This window comes from Carcharodon carcharias, chromosome 2 (genome assembly GCF_017639515.1).
Source record: "Carcharodon carcharias isolate sCarCar2 chromosome 2, sCarCar2.pri, whole genome shotgun sequence".
Taxonomy (NCBI): domain Eukaryota; kingdom Metazoa; phylum Chordata; class Chondrichthyes; order Lamniformes; family Lamnidae; genus Carcharodon; species Carcharodon carcharias.
The window spans coordinates 139,345,484-139,364,799 of record NC_054468.1 but is presented as its reverse complement, the minus strand read 5'-3'; the positions used below and the strand labels follow the sequence as shown (position 1 = coordinate 139,364,799).

Genomic DNA, 19,316 nt, shown 5'->3' with positions numbered 1-19,316 from the left:
TGAGAAAAATAATTCAAATGTGAAAAGGTTGAATACCCCTGTTGTAGATGCTTCACAATGCTGCCACTGTGCACCTGTGGTGGATGGAGTGCCAGTCAAGTAGGCTGCTTTGTGTTGGATGGTGTTGAGCTTCTTGAGTGTTGTTGGAGCTGCAATCATCCAGGCAAGTGGAGAGTATTTCATCACATTCCTGACTTGTGCCTTGCAGATGATGGAAAAGCTTTGAGGAGACAGGAAGTGAGTTACTCACTGCAGAATTCCCAGCCTCTGACCTGCTCTTGTAGTAACTATATTTATATGGCAGGTCCAGTTCAATTTCTGGTCAATGATAACCCCTTAGATGTTGTTGTGGGCGATTCAGTGATGGTAATGCCATTGAATGTCAAGGGGAGATGGTTAGACACTCTTTTGCTGGAGATGATCATTGTCTGGCACTTAGGTGGTGTGAATGTTACTTGCCGTTTATTAGCCCAAGCCTGAATGTTGTCCAGGTCTTGCTGCATTTGGACACAGACTGTCTCAGTATCTGAGGAGCCGCGAATGGTACTAAATATTGCACAATCATCAGTGCACATCTTCAATTCTGACCTTATAATGGAGGGAAGGTTATTGATGAAGCAGCTGAAGATAGTTGGGCCTAGGACCTACAGTAAATGTGTGATTATAGAGCAGGTTTGCTAACAACAGTGAATGGAGGAAACTATAACTCATCAAATATTGGGCTGGTCATGGACTATTAGGATGGCTATTCTTTGACATGTTAGTCAGGCTCTGGATTCTGAAGTAGGTACACTGGCTTTGAGCTATACTTTCAAACAGTTTGTCAAATTAACTTGGCCCACAGCTTTGAAGTTTGTACTGTCAGAAGTAGTAGGACAAAACGTTGAACTCTCGGACCAATCATCTTCAGATCACAAGCAGAATTTGTTGAGATTGGGATCGATATGAAAAATTAAAAATAAAAATAAAAATACACTGTTGAAACCATATCAGTAACTTTTGAACCAGCAGGTACAACATTACACAGGTTTCAAATGTTTGGTTAAGATTTTGAATGTGCTGACAAAAATATTATGCCATTTTCTGGGCATAAACTTAGAGTGTCCCTAATCAAATTTACCAGCTGAATCAAACTGCATTGGCTACATTTTATTGTGGGAGACAGATGCTCAAAATAGCTTGCTGCTTTGCTCAATATAACAAATACTATTGTTGGATTCACCTTTTGTTTAGGTTTTGAACCCTTAGGGACATGAGTTCAACCATGTCTGATTTAAAATGGCTCTTTTTTTTAAAAAAGGCAGACATGCGTTGTTAAGGGTAACCAATTGTTGGGCAGCTTATTCTAGCATCCTCGTTCTGACACATTTTTCTGACATCATTAATGTCAGCTAGAAAACCATCTTATCTGACAGGCAATATTATTGCAAGGTAAAAATCACTGCAAGGCATTGCAAGAACGATGTACCATCTATGGTAAATATTGACCCTGGAATACAAAGCAAGCTGCTATTTCAGACAAACCAATTGAGTGCTAATGTACCTGTCACACCAAACATTGCAATCCCACCAAACAGCCATTATTTTTGCATCTGCTCCTGAAGAGGAATTCATTTAAAATCTATTTTTCCCTAGCATGTTAAGGCTTTGTGCAGGAAACCCCTCAGCCCAGCTAACTATAGTTGGATGATACTCAGACTCTTAATCCAGGGGCATTGTTTATAATCCCACATGAGATAATTTTTTCTTATGCATTCATTCAAAGCACTATTTTATTGATTTTTCCACAGTCTTTGAATTCATTGGAAGTTGGGAATCTCATTTACTGAAATCTCATGATTATATATCTTCATCATTCACTGATGTGTCAGAAGCATGTTTCACAGAGGGAACAGTTGACAAATGATAAGTGAAGTGGATAGAAGTACTCACAATTGGTTAAGGACTGCACAGGCCCAGAAGTGGGTAACCTGAACTTTGTTGTTAGTCTGTGTCAAGCTAACTTGTTCATTTTAATACAGCAGCTGATGCTAACACTGAGACTGACACAGCACATACAGGAATTGCCCCTCCCCCATTAGAGTTGTGGCACAAATAAACATAGGGCTACATTTTACCTGCCCCTGCCAGGTGTGGTTTCGGCAGGTAGGGTGGGCATATAAAATAGAATGGATGCTCACCCCACCGGCTTCCTGCTCACCCCACCACCTTCCTGCTCACCCCGAGCTCACTCGGGAGGGTGGGCACCAAAATCAGCAACCCATCCACCATATTTAAATAAATAATTAAGGGTCAATTAGGCTTGTTACCAAGCCAACTAACCCCAATATTACACAGCCCATGCCATGAAACATATGGTGTGCGCAGTCAAGTGGGAGTGGGCAGCCTGATTTTTTAAACAAATTCTTCAAAAGGTGGCGAGGAAGGGGGAGTTCTATCTTTGGGGGCTGCCCTTTGCGGTTCAGGGGTGGCCCCCCAAGATGTCTGCATGCTGCCTTAAACCCACCACACCACTCCTCTACCCTTTCGTGACCAAGACCCCAGACTTACTTGTTTTTGGAGATCCATCGGGCCTTCTTCTGCTTCCCTGTTGCAGTCCCAGCAGCACTCACTAATGCACTCTTGGGGCTGCCAGGACTGCTGGAGCTGCCGGACAATCCGATTGGCTGGCAGCTCCCAAGGGCAGGACTTCCTCCCCAGTGAGGTGTGGAAGTCCCACAGGTTGCCCATTTAGCCTGCCCAGAGCACTTTGTGGCTACAAAGTACAAGGCAGGCAGGCATGGAGTGGCTGGCTCCATGCTGACTTTGCTTCAGGGATGGGGGGGAGGGGGGGCGGGGGTGCAAGCCATCTGCTCCCCTGTAATATTCCACCCATAGCTTTCTTAATTGCCCCTTAGCCAGGTAAACAAACGTAAGTCTGTGGCATTCCTTGGGAATTTGTATAAATGTGAAGCAGCTTGTTACTTTTTTTTTAAAGTTGAAATTATTATAGGTTTTCATTTCATGGTACTGAACAAGGAATTCAAAGACGGCAAGTACCCACTTGGGTAAACAGAAGGAACCTGAATCACAACTTTTGAGGAACCATATCAGCAGGTGCACTAACCTGCTGTGAAACATCTGTTTTTAACAAAGCAAAGTGGCTTGGGGATGATTTTGACATGCTTTTAAATCACAGTACCACTTCTAGTTAAACTTTAAACGAATGGTACACTTTACAGAATGTTGTTTAAAGAAGCATATCATATATATGAGGTATGCCAAAGCACAGTTTTTAGAAATTGCATCTGTTTAGTTGATCTAGTATGCTCCACCTCTCTTCAGATCAGTGAGAGTGACAGATGCCACATGGAACCTTTCCTGTCAGTCACTGCCTGTAAACAGCCTGATGGAATAGAATCAGGTGGCAGTTAAGAGGGGAACATGCATTTGTTATCTTCCTTCTGAACAGATTTAAAACAGTAGCCCAAGTGAACAGGAGGGGAGTCTACTTTTGCTTGAAATTAATTTTGAAAATCTAAATTAACTTAAAATAATACTAGATTATAGGTGATTGAATTGCTTTATTAATTATGAATTGTTGCTACTTTAAATCTCCTAACCACATTCACTCCAAGAATCCATCACTAGGAAAAAAATTAAAGTAGAGAACCGAGGGGAATTAACCTCCCGCTAACGACATAGCAAGCACATACAAACAAGGTTGTTGCACTCAAAAGGTACAAAAATATAAGGTCCTGCACCATGTATTTTATAATGTTGTGTCATTTCTGTCTCAGCCGTTCACACTGTATTGACTTTGACAGATTGGTGTTCAAGATTTTAGATAAAGCTAGTTTGTCACCATGCCACAACCTGACACTTCCCCTCCATAACAGTCATTCCTGGAACTGCCACTGTGTGTTTATTTTGACAAAATAATTTTTCTCCTTTTTTTAGGAAAATGATGCACCTTACACCTCACCTTTTTTCACTATGAGGCAAGCACACTACCTGCAGATTGGGTCACAGGATGCATTGCAATCCTCAGGCCCCATTGACTGACCTGTTTTTCAATGAATCACACAATAACATGTTAAAACCATTTCTTGAACACTACAACAATTCTCAAGAAACTCCGTACCATCCAGAACAAAATGGCTTGATCGGCAACTCATCCACCACCTTAAATATCCATTCACTCCACAACTAGTGAACTGTGGCTGTAATGTGTGCCACCTACACTGCAGCACTCACCAAGTCATGTTCGATGGCACCTCTCAAACTTGTGACCTCTATCGCCTAGGTGGCAAGAGCAGGAGTTGCATTACCTCTAAGACCCTCTCCAAGTGACATATCCTGACTTGGACGTACAGCACTGCTCCATCATCATCACTGACACAAAATACTGGAACTCTCCACCGAACAGTACCGTAGGATCACTTTCAACGCATGCACTGTAGCGGGTCAAGTAGGCTCCCTACCCAAATATTTTAACATCATTTGAAATCATTTGTTTTCAACAGCATTCATTTGCACTCATTTGGCATCAATTAAGCTCAAAAACAATAATTTAGCTATCATTTGATATCAATTGTGCGCAAAAACCATAATTTAGCCATTATTTGAAATCAATAGTACCCAAAAGCAATCATTTTGCTATCATTTAACATTGCAAGTAACTGCCATCAATGTAATCAATTGCCCCAAACCTCAGCGCTCAGATATTTGCAATTAGCAACATCACTTAAACATTTGGATACTAAAAATGATCATAGACTTTACACTCAATATTTCAGAGTTTCCATAGCTTTATATATCCTAAGACAAGGCTAACTTTAGAAAAAGCAGACTATGGGAAGAATTTTCTGTGCCCACTGGCATCGGGTGAGTTTGGCAACATGAGCGGACAATATGACGAGAAGGCAAAATATCAGTTTCGCTACGTCGTGAAGCCAGTTTGCAATCTTCCGCTCTGCCCATCAATGGCAGGCCGCATTCCCCTCCATCGGACATCAGAAACTTCATTGTAATACACCTGCATAAGTCATATCCTTATAAGTCCAGCTTACTGGAATCACACCACCACCCCCCCCACCCCCACCCTCCATGCTGGATCATCTGAGCACATCGGGAAGAAAGCAAGTTTGGCTTTCAGAAGTTGGGGCTTACCATCAGTGCCTTGCTCACATCGCAGACACCTGAGGAGCAGAAGATGCTAGAGCCTGACAACAACGGGACACTGGAGGAACATCCATGGCATGCTGAGTGGATTCTCATGGACGTGGCTCTGCTGCGACACAGCAAGCACATACAAACAAGGTTGTTGCACTCAAAAGGTACAAAAATATCAATTTCTTTTTTGAATATACTCAGTGGTCCGGCCTCCACAGTCTTCTGTGGTAGAGAACTCCACAGGTTGACAACCCTCTGAGGGAAGAAATCTTTCCTCATCTCAGTCCTAAATGGTCTGCCCTGTATCCTGAGACTGTGGCCCTTGGTTCTAGACTCCCCAACCAGGGGAAACTTCCTCCCTACATCTAGTCTGTCTAGCCCTGTTAGAATTTTGTACGTGTCAATCAGATCCCCTCTCATTCTTCTAAACACTAGTGAAAACAGGCCCAGTCAAACCAATCTTCCTCATATGACAGTCCTGTTATCCTCGGTATCAGCCTAGTGAACCTTTGCTCCACTCTCTCTATGGCAAGTATATCCTTCCTTTGGTAGGGAGACCAAAACTACATACAATACTCCAGGTGTGGTTTCACCAAGGCCTTGTATAACTGCAGTAAGACATCCCTACTTCTGAACTCAAATCCTCTTGCAATGAAGGCCAACCTACCATTTGCCTTCCTAATTGCTTGCTGCACCTGCCTGTTTATTCTAATTGACTGGTGTACAAGGACACCCAGGTCCCTTTGTACACCCACATTTCTCAATATATCACCATTTAAATAATACTCTGCCTTTCTGTTTTTCACACCGAAGCGTATAACTTCACATTTATCCACATTATACCGTGTCTGCCATGTGTTTGTCCACACACACAACTTGTATAAATCACCCTGAAGCCTCCTTGCATCCTCCTCACAACTCATAGTCCCACCGGGCTGTGTGTCGTCAGCAAACTTGGAAATATTGCATTTGGTTTCCTCATCCAAGTCATTTTATATATATTGTGAATAGCTGGGGCCCAAGCACTGATCCCTGCGGTACACCACTAGTCACTGCCTACCATCTGGAAAAGACCCATTTATTCCTGTTCTCTGTTTCTGGTCTGTCAACCAATTCTCAGTCTATGCCAGTATATTACCTCTGATCTCATATGCTTTAATTTTGCCCACTAGCCTCTTATGTAGGACCTTATCTTGAAATCCAAATACACCACATCCCCTGGTTCTCCCTTATCTATTATATTAGTTACATCCTCAAAAAACTCCAGTAGCTTAGTTAAACATGGTTTACCTTTCATAAACTCATGCTGACTTTGTCTAATCCCGTTAATGTTTCCCAAGTGTTCTGTTACCATGTCTTTTATAATAGACTCTATCATTTTCCCCACTACTGATGTTAGGCTAACAGGTCTGTAATTCTCTGTTTTTTCTCTCCCTCCTTTTTTAAATAGTGGGGTTACATTTGCCACCCTCCAATCTATAGGAACTGCTCCAGAGTCTATGAAATTTTGGAAGATGACCACCAATGCACCCAATATTTTCAGGGCCACTTCCTTTAGTACTCTGGGATGTAGATTATCAGGCTCTGGGAAATTTTCAGCCTTTAACACCATTAATTTCTCTAGCACTTTTTTTATACTAATACTGATTTTCTTCAATTCCTCCCTCTCACTAAACCCTTGGTTCCTAACATTTCTGGGAAATTATTTGTGTTCCTCTTTTGTGAAGGCAGAACCAAAATATGTATTCAATTCTTCAGCCATTTCTTTGTTCCCCATTATAATTTCCTCCATTTCTGACTGTAAGGGACCTACATTTGTCTTTGCTAATCTTTTTCTCTTCACATATTTATAGAAGCTTTTACAAGCTGATTTTATGTTCCCTGCAAGTTTACTCTCAAACTCCATTTTCCCCTTCTTGATCAATCTTTTTGTCCACTTTTGTTGAATTCGAATCTGCTCCCAATCTTTAGACTTGCTGCTTTTTCTAGCAATTTTATATGTCTCCTCTTTGGATCTCATTCTTTTGTAATTCATCGTTGAGCCATCTTTCCTGTTTTATTTTTGTGCCTGACAGGAATGAATAAATCATGCATATGTTCGTTAAATATTAGCCACTGCCTATTCACCATCAACCCTTTTAGCAAGGTTCCCTAATCCATCATTACCAATTCATGCCTCATACCCTTGTACGTCCCTTTATTTAGCTTCAGGACCCTAGTTTCGGATTCAACTTCTTCACTCTCCATCTTAATGGACAATTTTATCATTTTATGGTCACTCTTCCCCAAGGGATCCCGCACAACAAGATTGTTAATTAATCCTTTCTCATTGCACAATACCCAGTCTAGGATAGCCTGCTCTCTAGCTGGTTCCTCAACATATTGGTCTAAAAAAACCATCAAGTACACACTCCAGAAAATCCTCCTCCACAGTGTTATTGCTAGTTTGGTTTGTCCAATCTATATGCGATTAAAATCACCCATGATTACAGTTGTACAGTTATTGCATGTGTCTCTAATTTCCTGTTTAATATCTTCCCTTACATCTCTGTTACTGTTTGGGGGCCTATAGACAACCCCTTCCAATGTTTTCTGCCCCTTGGAGTTTCTTATCTCCACCCAAACAAATTCCACATCATGATTTTCCAAGCCAATATCCTTTCTCACTACTGCATTGATTTCCTCTTCTACTAACAGTGCTACCCCACCTTCTTTCCCTATCTGTCTGTCCTTCCTAAATATTGAATACCCCTGGATGTTCAGTTCCCATCCTTGGTAACCCTGCAGCCATGTCTCCGTAATTGCAACTATATCAAAACTGTTTATATCTATTTGTGCTGTTAATTTACCTAACTTATCTTACATTAAGATGCAATGCCTTTAAACTTGTTTTTTAACCTTGTTAGTCATCTTGGCTTTATTTTTCACCATGGCCCCATTTGTTTCTCACCTTAGTTTTTTTTGCCTTCCACTTTTGCTTCTTACTTTTCTGTCTTCTGTTTCTATCCTTGATTCCCTCTCCACTGTCTCCCTGCACATTCTAGTTTAAACCCTCTCCGACAGCACTAGCAAACACCTCCCCCGAGGACTGCCCAGATGCAACCCGTACTGTTTTTACTGGTCCCACCTTCCCCAGAACCGATCCCAATGTCCCAGAAATCTGAATCCCTCCACTCTACGCCATTTCTTTGGCCACGTATTCATCCTATATATCCTGTTATTTCTACTCTTGCTAGCACGTGGCACTGGTAGTTAGCCTGAGATTACTACCTTTGAGGTCCTACATTTTAAATTACATCCTAACACCCTATATTCAGCATGTAGAACCTCATCTCTTTTTTTACCTATGTCATTGGTACCAATGTGTTCACCCTCCCCCTTCAGAATGCCCTGCAGCCTCCTCAAGACATCCTTGACACTGGCACCAGTGAGGTAACATACCATCCTGGAGTCTCTCGTGCGGCTGCAGAAACACCTGTCTGTTCCCCTTACTATTGAATCACCTATCGCAATAGCCCTGCCACTCTTCCTCCACCCATCTTGTGCAGCAGAGCCACCCATGGTGCCATGGACTTGGCTGCTGCTGCTTTCCCCTGAGAAGTCGTCTCCCCCAACAGTATCCAAAACGGTATCTGTTAGAGAAGGGGACAGCCACAGGGGATTCCTGCACTACCTGCCTTCCTCTATCCTCCTTGCATGTGAAAAGTGTGCACAGAATATGAATACGGGGCAGAGAACTGGAGATGGCCCTCTAGCCATCTCTCAACTGACATTTGCAGAACCAAGGTGCTGAACATCAGTGCAATATCAGCGTGCTTGTTAACAGGAGCTAGCCAGGTAGGAGTCTCCCAGCCAGCTGGTGACAATATCAAATATCAGACTACCACACGGCTTACAATACTGACTCATGTGGACTTGTCAGCAACAAGTGAAAATGATCATGTCCATAATGATTATTTAAAACATATTTGTGCATGTGGTCATTTGACACTGATTGATGCTTCATGCAGGTGGTCATTCTTGCCATGTACAAAGACATTATTGTGCAGGCATTCAGCATTATGAGACTCTTCCAATCTCTCTTAAAGCATGCACAGCATGGCTGGAAAGGCTGCCAGCACCTCATACATTTTTTGATGCTGCTACAGAGTTATTCTCTTCAGCAACAGTCCCTGGGGATCAGCATCTGCATCCAGCTGAGTAGTGTTTTGGAGTAACCTCCTGGCTCTCCATTGCTGCACCAACTGCTCTTGCTGATTGGTGATGTGAGTCATCAGGTGTTAAAACCCAACTACCTGTCTTGCCGGTCCTATTAAGATATGTGTATCTGAGCTGGTGCACAGAACATGAGTGCTGTAATGATGCTTCCTCAGAGTGAGTGACCTCCTCTGAGCAGTCTTGTGGGAGATGCAAGACATGAATTAGAACTGTCAAAGTAAAAAGATGTTAAGACAACATTATTCACATCATCATATTTCACAGGCAGCTAACATCAAGTCAACACGAGGGAATTAAAAACAGAAAGTGCTGAAAAAACTCAACAGATCTGGCAGCATCTGTGGAGAGACAAACAAAGTTAACGTTTCTAATCCAATATGACTCTTCTTCGGAACATGAATAAATGTTGTATGCAATGTAGCAGTATGATATTTTTGTGAAAGCAGGTAGCTGGGAGGCCTCATCTCTCCATTTCCGATGACCAGCATGACTCGGCCTATTTCTAGCACCTCCTCACCTGCAGCTGTCAGTATGGGGATGGGCTGGAGCATCACCTCCAGTTCCCTGCCTCCCTGTTGTGTTCTGTGCTCTCTTCTCCTGCAAGGAGGAAAAGAAGAAACCTACCAGTGAGAGGTTTGGAATGTGTTGAGTGAATGGATGAACAACATTTGTTGAGGGTCACTGTGAGGACTAGGCCTGACATTGCATTAAGGTGACAGTGAGTGCCAGTGGTGATGTGAGGAAATTCAGAAACAGAGAGATGGATACACCTGCAAGTAGTGTGAGAAGTAATGTGCAGAAGTAGACTTGGGAAAGCAGAGTGAAGGGCTTCGTGTTAGAAGCACTTCAGGATGTACTTGAATGTGCCATTATGCTCATGTTTCCTGACCTGATTAGGTCAGCAAACTTGTCCAGCACTACACCCAGGAGAATGGCAGTAGACTCTTGCTGCTGACTTCCTCTGCAATGTCCAGCCAGAAGCAAATGTGATGTGAGAAAAATCTTTTTCACACAGTGAATGGTTTGAGTTTAGAATGCACTGCCTGGAAGTGTGGTGGAGGCAGGTTCAATCAAGGCATTCAAGGGGACAACAGATGGATTATTTAAATAGAAACAATGTGCAAGGATATGAGGAAAAAGCAGGAGAATGGCAGTAAGTCATGATGCTTATTTGGAGAGCTGGTGCAGACATGATGGGCTGAATGGCTTCTTTTTGTGCCCTAACAATCCTGTGATTCTGTGATTCATGCCTTCTGATTTTCCGAGGTAGGTCTCTTCCTCCAGTTGGCAGGAAAGAGAATCTCCCTGTGGACTCTTACAGCTGCAACACCCGCTCCAGGGAGGCATTTGTAAAATGAGGTAGAACAGTGCCAAGTTGAGAATCCATTGTTGCAGTTTCTTCCTCTGTTCAAATACCTGGACAGCATTCGATTGTCATCTTCACAGAGACCCTGTAAATAGTTCAGCTGAAAAAGCCTCATGTGAGTTGTCATCACACTGCTCACACTAACTGGTCAGGCTCCAAAGTCAAATGCCTATGCAGTGGCTGGGTTGAAGAGCCGCAGACAAACACACCTCAGGAACTTCCAGGCTCCCCACACACTAGTGGACTCCTCTGTTCCCAGCGTATTGCCAAGTTAAAATTTCACCCATGGCATCTAAAAGATCCCCCAACTGTAACATTAGGCTGATTGGCCTGTAATTTCTCAGTTTATTCCTTCCCCCTTTTTTGAACAAGGATATAATGTTTGTGATTCTCCAGTCATCTGGCGCCACTCCCATAACTTAAGTAGGACTGAAAGATTGTGGCCAGACCCTCTGCAATTTCCAACCTTACTTCCCTTTAGCAATCTAGGATATTTCCCATCCAGACCAGCTGACTTTCTTTTACTCGGAGTGCTGCCAGCCTTTGATTTGCATTGGAGGCAGTTCAAAGGAGGTTTACTAGACTGATACCTGGAATGAGTGGGTTGTCTTATGAGGGAAGGTTGGACAGGCTGGGTTTGTTTCCAATGGAGTTTAGAAGAGTGAGGGATGATTTGACTGAAATATACAAGATCTTGAACAGCCTTGACAAGGTGGATGTCGAAAGGATGTTTCCTCTTGTGGGTGAGTCCAGAACTAGTGGGCATTGTTTTAAAATTAGGGGTCACTCTTTTAGGGCAGAGATGAGGAGAAATTTTTTCTCTCAGATGGTTGTGCAACTTTGGAATTTTCTGCCTCAGAAGGTGGTGGAGGCGGGGTCATTGAATATTTTCAAGGCAGAGGTAGATGGATTCTTGTTAAGTAAGGGAATCAAAGGTTATCGGGGTTAGATGGGAATGTGGAAATTGAAACACAAGAAGATCAGCCATGACCTTGAGTGACCGAATGGCCTACTCCTGTTCCTATTTCTCATATTCTTATGAAGTGCCTTTTCAAGCTATTTTTATTCTATACAAGTTTTCTACTATCTCCTCCTTCAACATGACATTGGCATAACTTTTAAGTAAAGACAAATGCAAAGTACCTCAGTCATGCCCTTGCCTCAAGAAGGGGGAGGTGGTGGCATTGTGGTACTGTCACTGGACTAGTACTCCAGATATCCAGGGTAATGCTCTGGGGACCTGGATTTGAATACCACCATGGCAGATGGTGAAATTTGAATTCAATAAAAAAATTGGAGTTAAAAGTCTAATGATGACCATGGAACCATTGTTGATTATTGTAAGAACCCATCTGGTTCACTGGTGTCCTTTAGGGAAGGAAATCTGCCTTCCTTATCTGGTCTGGTCCACATGTGACTCCAGACCCACAGCAATGTGGTTGACTCTGAAATGGCCTAGCAAGCCACTCAGTTCTCAATGGCAATTAGGGATTGACAATAAATGCTGGCCCAGCCAGCAATGCCCACATCCCATGAATGAATAATTAAAAAAAATCTCCTTTTTGGTCTCTAATCGGTCCCACCCTGGATGCCATTTTACTATTTATAATTCACTATCCTATATCACTGTTCCTTCACTGTCGCTGGGTCGAAATCTTGGAACTCCCTCCCTAACAGCACTTTGGGTGTACCGACACCACATGGACTGCAGCAGTTCAAGAAGGCAGCTCACCACTACCTTCTCAAGGGCAACTAGTGATGAGCAATAAATGCGGGCCTAGCCAGCAAAGCCCACATCCGGTGAATGAATTTAAAAAAGACTTTTGGGTTCACTTTTTGATACCTGCTAATCTATTCTTTTACTCTCTCTTTTCCCCTCTCATTTCTTTTACAGCTCTTAGATGGAAGGAGATGGCCTTGCTGGAGAGTGTGTCACCTCCAGCCACTTCCTCACAGATATTTAGTGCCAAGAAAGGTTCAATGACCACACAATTTAAACTGAGACAATTTTATAAGCATGTTTCACATTTCCACCAATCCTGCCTCCCTGTATTGAATACCATGGGCTGGATTTTCATCTTCAATGTGGGTAACGGGAGTTGGGAAATTTCCTGGCTCGGCCCATCCAATTTGGGAAAAAGTATCAGGAGAGATGGGATTTTTATTCTGGAGGAAACGGCAGGGTTGGGGGGTTGTGGGGAGGTTGATGGAGGGAGGGGGTGGTGGGGGGCTGCTGGGTAAGTGTGGACAGCAGTCGGGCCAGCGACCTGGGAAAATGTTTAGAGCGGGCTGTTTAAAAGGCCTGCTTTGGCACTGTGGGACTTTGTTCCAGGTATAATGAAAAAAATTAAGGCCCTCTAGCCCTCACAACCCCTCACAACCTCTCACAACCCTTGCCCCACACACAATCCCCATGCCCCACCCATGCCACATCCTGCCCCCACGACCTCCTATGGACCTTCATGCCCCTATGCCATTTCCATGCCCATTCACCCACTAGACACTGTATAGAACAAATGGATCCTAAGGTGACAATAGAATGTGTAAAAAAAATCTTTTTAAAAAGTCATTCGTTGATAACTTTCCATTAAAATAAAAACTCCTTTTTACTACAGGCCAATGAAAGTGTCAATCATCCAGACCCTTTAGCATATCAATCCCTGAAACTGCAAGCACTTGAAAGCTCTCTGTCTTGGGTAAATAAACATTGTGTAATTGACAGAAGAGATTAGAGAGCCAGAGCTTCCAATCACTTCCATGGAATTAAACTTCTCCCTGTTGACAGATTATAGAATTCACAAAAGGGGTCCATAAAGGTATAGTTGATTGCAACCTTCATCTTGGGAAAGCAAGGCACCCTGTGAAAGCTGACAGTGTTCTTAAGCTAATGCATAAGTAGCAAAGGAAAGGGGATGAACTGGGCTGTTTGCAGAACCAATTTATCAGTTAGTTGCTCGATGCATCAGTGCGCAGCCAATTACTGTTGTTGCAAATGCCTCCCACTGTTACCTAAAATGAACCAGAAATTCAGTACCATAATGAATTGTACAGTCACTGGCCATGTGGGGTCATTGGTAGAGCTGGGCTCCAGATTTATGAAAAGCAGATGGCACAACCTTGTTTATAATTTCTTGTATATTCTAATAATAAGCCTAGCACCCGTTTAAGGACCCAAACTGATTCAAAGCTCTGGTTAGGCCTGGAGTACTGTACTTTGGGGGCAGGATTTTTAGGTTGATGAGCGGGAGGCAGGGCCCGCTCACTGACGCGTAAAATGACGCGGGATGAGGTCACCCTGCGTCATTTCCATTTACAGGTTGGCGGGGGCGCAGCCAAGTTAGCTGTGCACCTGCCAACCTGTCAACGGCCTATTAAGACCATTGATAAAACAATTTACGTAATTGACAGGGCTGCCCGTCCAACCTTAGGGTTGGCGGGCAGGCCAGGAGCCCTGGCGGGCTTCAGATAAAGCATGAAACCTCATCCAAAGGCGGGATGAGGTTTCATAAGGGTTTTAAAATATTTAATAAACGATTGAGTTAAAGTAATGGACATTTCCCAACTCATGTGACAGTGCCACATGAGGGGACATGTCAGGGAAACTTTTTAAACATTTACCTTAAAAGTTTTAATTCTGAGCTGATCTCCTTTAGGCAGCAGTTAGCTTCAGGGAGATCAGTGCGCTCTTTTGTGCGCATGTGCGAAAGAGCACACTCTCGGCTGAGAGAATCCATCCCCCCGCCCACACAGGGAGTGCATAGCACTTCCAGGCGGATATCACGCTGGGCGGGCTTTAATTGGCGCGCCAACTTAAAATGGGGCACGTCCCCAATCGGGGGTGCCGATCAGAGGCGCGTCTGCCCGCGCCCACTCCTGCACTTCCCCCCCAACGGGGGGAAAATTCTACCCCGAGTTTCATACTATAAGAAAAGGCCAGAAGCTGCCTAAAGAGAGAACCATCTTGAACATCATGAGAAGGACACCTTGAAACAGACACTGCTTGTCAGCAGAGAAAGACCAAGGAAGTTTCCAGGAACAGCTATCGGACTGCTATACTAAAGCCAGGCCACCCAGAACCATCACCTACAGTACCATAAGAGTGAAAACAGGAGCCTTCGCTCCCTCCCAGGTCCTGTTGTTTGTTGAGTGGTGCACCTGCAAAGGCAAATATCAGAGTATTCAACTACAGAAGCCATCACAGCTACTAAACAGAATCTCAAGTTTCAGTCCCTTCACTTCGGAAAGAACGAATTCAAGCAATGACCCCACAATGATATCTCACAGGGACTGATTTGAAATCTCATCTTTACCTTTTTATCTTTATCTGCTTTTCATCTTGATATCTTTATTTTAGTTAATAACTTCATCACTTTTACATAAGTAACTTTCAGCAATAATTTTTGCAACCAACTAACCTTTAGCTCGTTTAACACTAAAGATTGTCTGCTGGGTTATTTTTAAATTGTACCACTCAGGGACTACATACACACATACAAATTCTTAGCTCAAGGACCACTTGAAGGATACTCCTTTTATGTGGTCATGACAAAATATCATGTACTGCATATCTTTCCAATCTATTTATGACATTTCCTTAGAGTTCAAGAATTTAAGTACAGTGTGACACCACAGTATCAAAGTTAATTTTTTAAATTTGCTAGACATGCACATATATGCTAATAAAATATTGCGCTACATTAGCTTACCCTGGTTAAAGTTAATGTTCCTTGTTGACACGTACTGCATCGTACTCTTAGTTTCCCAGGCTGCACTGCTTTGCACATTGTCTTGCAATAGATATAAAATCTGCTGTAAGGTCTTGCACCTGAAATATAAAAACCCTGTATTGAAAACATTTTTTAAGAGTTCAACAAATTGATCTATATGTTCTCATCTCTTCAAAGAGAGTAACACAAAATGCATACAAATTCCTTCAAACGGTGCTGTGCAATTCGGTATAATATTATACTAAAGGGGCTCAGATCTGCTCTTTTAAGCTGTGGCTCAATAGCAGTATTTTCACATCTGAGTCAAACAGCTGTGTGTTCAAATACCACTTCAGACTTGAACACAAAATTCTTGGCTGAAACCTCAACACATATACCGGGGGAGCATTGCACTGTTCCATGTGCTGTCAATGTTAAATTGAAGCCCTGTCTGCCCTCTCAGTTAGATGGTACTATTTTGAAGAAAAATGTATTAATATTGTCTGGACATCATCACATTGCTGTTTCTGGAAATATGATGAGCATAAATTTAGCTACTGCATTTCCTACATTGCAACAGTCACTACAATTCAAAAGTGGATCATTACCTGGGAAGTCATAAAAGGTGCTATGAAATACAAGGCTTCTTTCTTACCAGTAGTGAAAAATGATAAACAGAGATTTCACTCATGAAGGAAAGTAAAATTGAAAAAAATTGTTCACTTTGGGCCACTCCTGGATACTTCTTTTCAAATGTTCTCAGGGGAATATTTGCAGGGAGTTGAGTGAATAAGGGGGAAATTTTAACCAGCCAGGGTGGTGAATGCTGATGTGTGTAGGAGGTTAACGAAGCAAAATATGTCAGTGTGCTGGGAAATGAGCAGGAATCTGCTGACGTCCACATTTAACTCTTGTGCGTTTGTTGTGGGGAACCCCCAGAGACAGGTGTATCTGCAATTAAAAGATGCAAGAAGACAATTGATTGCATCTTTAACCTTGGATTCTGGCTTAAGTTGGCAATGCATGGGTTTCCCAGGCTGTCTGAAATTTGCCAGGTTGAACAAGGCAAGAGGACTACGGGGATCGACGAAGCTGAGAAATTGACAGGCCAGGAAGCTTTTAAATACTGAGATCTGACTGCTGCTTCTTTGCTTAGGTGAAAGGATTTTGTTCAGAGGACTTGTTCTGAAAGTGAGCTTTCACTGCTTTGGAGGTGATTTCTAAGACTTTGGAGACCATTTCTGCTACCTTGGTTTTTTTTTGCTTTTGATCTGCATTTCCCAACTGTTAGCCTTCTCAGCAACATGGGAAACTCTTATGCATCTCTACCTTGGGTTTCTAAAGAGGTAGAAGAGGAGCATTACCAACAACCCGCAGCTCCAACAATTTACTCAGTACCACTTCTCTGGTGATTGTAATTTTCCTGAGCTCCTCCCTCCCTTCCATTTCCTGAATTATAGCTGCTTTTGGGATGCTACTTGTATCCTCCATAGTGAAAACTGATGCAAAATACCTGTTTAATTCATCTGCCATTTCCTTGTTTTCTCATTATCAATTCGCTAGATTCATTTTCTATAGGACCAACGGTCACAGTAGCAGGCGCAACAGTTACCTTCTCCTCAGGCACCTGCTGCTCTACAGGACATAAGGGATGTACACAGAGCTCCAGCTCACAAAAGAAGACATCCCCAAATTAGAATTTATGGGCAGAGGATGGAGCTTCCTGGACATGACTGAGCACCAGTGCTTCAGGAGATTCAGGCTTTCATGGCAGGTCATTACTAAAATTTGCAGCCTCCAAGAACAAGACCTCCTTTCAAGTGGGCCAAGTGGAAAGCAGTGCCATTGCCATTCAAGGCCACTGCTGGTGATATCTGCAGAATCTTACAATCTGCCGTGCCCAAGCACATCTTACATCCATTTCACAATTGCTAGGGTCAGTCAGAATGTGAGGGCCCTCAGATTTGCTGCTCTGGCCTGATTTCCACAGATCCAAGGATTCATTGATTATGTGGTAATCAAACCTCATAATATTCATCAGTTGAAAGGGATTCCACTCAATTAATGTTAAGATTGTCCTGCATGTCTTTGCTTACCCAGGAAGCTGCCATAATGCCTCCATTCTGTACCAGTAAAGTCTGTCGCAGATCTTCGCACCTCTAAATTAGTGAACAGGTGACTCCTTGGAGAGGTGGGTTACCTTCTAAACACTTGGCTGATGATACCTGTGAGCAGCCCGACTCAGTAAAGGTACCACTGAAGCCACATAACCGCAAGGGGGCAAGAAAACAGGGCTGGCTAAAGTGAATTAGCAAATTAGGTTAAGGGATAGGTCATCAGAGATGCAGTGGTAAACATTTAAGGCGATATTTCAGAATACACAGGATAGATACATTACAACAAGTGAGAAAAAGTCCAAGGGACAGACACACCATCCGTGGTTAACTAGAAAGGTTGAAGATATTATCAGATTTAAAGGGAAAGAATATAACTGTGCAAAGATAGGTGGAAGGCCAGAAGATTGGGCAGAATATAAGGAACAGCAAAGGGTGACTTAAAGATAAATAAGGGAAAATTAGATTGCAAGAGAAAGCTAGCCAGAAATATAAAAACAAATAATAAGAGTTTCTATAAACATTTTAAAAAGGAACAAGTTAACAAAGTGAGCATTGGTCCTATAGAAAATGAATCTAGCGAATTGATAATGAGAAAACAAGGAAATGGCAGATGAATTAAACAGGTATTTTGCATCAGTTTTCACTATGGAGGATACAAGTAGCATCCCAAAAGCAGCTATAATTCAGGAAATGGAAGGGAGGGAGGAGCTCAGGAAAATTACAGTCACCAGAGAAGTGGTACCGAGTAAATTGTTGGAGCTGCGGGCTGACAAGTGCTAGGGTCCTTACGGACTTCATCCCAGGGTCTTAATATGGGCAAATGCAATATAATATGGGAAAATGTGAATTATCAATTTTGACAGGAAGAGTAAAAGAGATGCATATTATCTAAATGATGAGAGATTGCAGAGCTCTGAGATGCGGAGGGATCTGGGTGTCTTAGTGCATGAATCACTAAAGGTCAGTATGCAGGTGCAGTAAGTATTAAGGAAAGCTAATAGAATGTTATCATTTATTGCGAGGGAAATTAAATACAAAAATAGGAAGGTTATGCTTCAGTTATACAGAATACTAATGAGACCACATCTGGAGAACTGTGTACAGTATTGGTCACCTTATTTAAGGAAGGATGTAAATGTGTTGGAAGCAGTTCAGAGAAGGTTTACCAGACTAATAACTGGAATGGGCAGAGTCTTTGAATATTTTTAAGGCAGAGGTGGATAGATTCTTGGTAAGCAAGGGGGTGATAGGTTTTTGAGGGTAGGCAGGATGCAGATTTGAGGTTACTATCAAATCAGCCATGATCTTATTAAATGGCGGAGCAAGCTCCAAAGGCTGAATGGCCTACTCCTGCTCCTTGTTTTTATGTTCAAATTGAGTAAGCCACTGGGATGCTGAAGATGCGATACAAGTATCTGGATAGATCATGGGCTGCCCTTCAGTATGCACCAACAAGGGTATCAAGAATGACCATGGTTCTTTGCACACATAGACCAGAATTTTTCGCTCGCCGTTCTGGCATGCACCCGACACACTTGAGTGTAAAATGACGCGCGATGACATTGGGTGAGCACCCCAATGTCATCACGCACTCGCGTGATATTTCGGTTGGTAGGCACGCACGGGAGTCGGCAGCGCACCCTTCGACAATTAGGCGGCCTATTAAGACAAATTGTTTCAAATTTTTTGCTGCCCGTCCAATTGTTCGGTTGGTGGGCGGACAAAAAGGCCACGCGGCCTTTGCATTTTTGCCGA

The 19,316-nt window shown here is 42.8% G+C and overlaps 1 protein-coding gene across 1 annotated transcript in view; it reads right to left on the bottom strand.

Annotated features, from left to right (window-relative positions):
* Positions 1–19,316, bottom strand: part of prkn (parkin RBR E3 ubiquitin protein ligase) — a 1,436,618-nt gene that overhangs the window by 766,324 nt on the left and 650,978 nt on the right. The window contains exon 7 of the mRNA XM_041208007.1: positions 15,445–15,556. Coding sequence (XP_041063941.1) covers positions 15,445–15,556 — 112 coding nt within the window. The remainder of the gene's footprint in view (positions 1–15,444; positions 15,557–19,316) is intronic.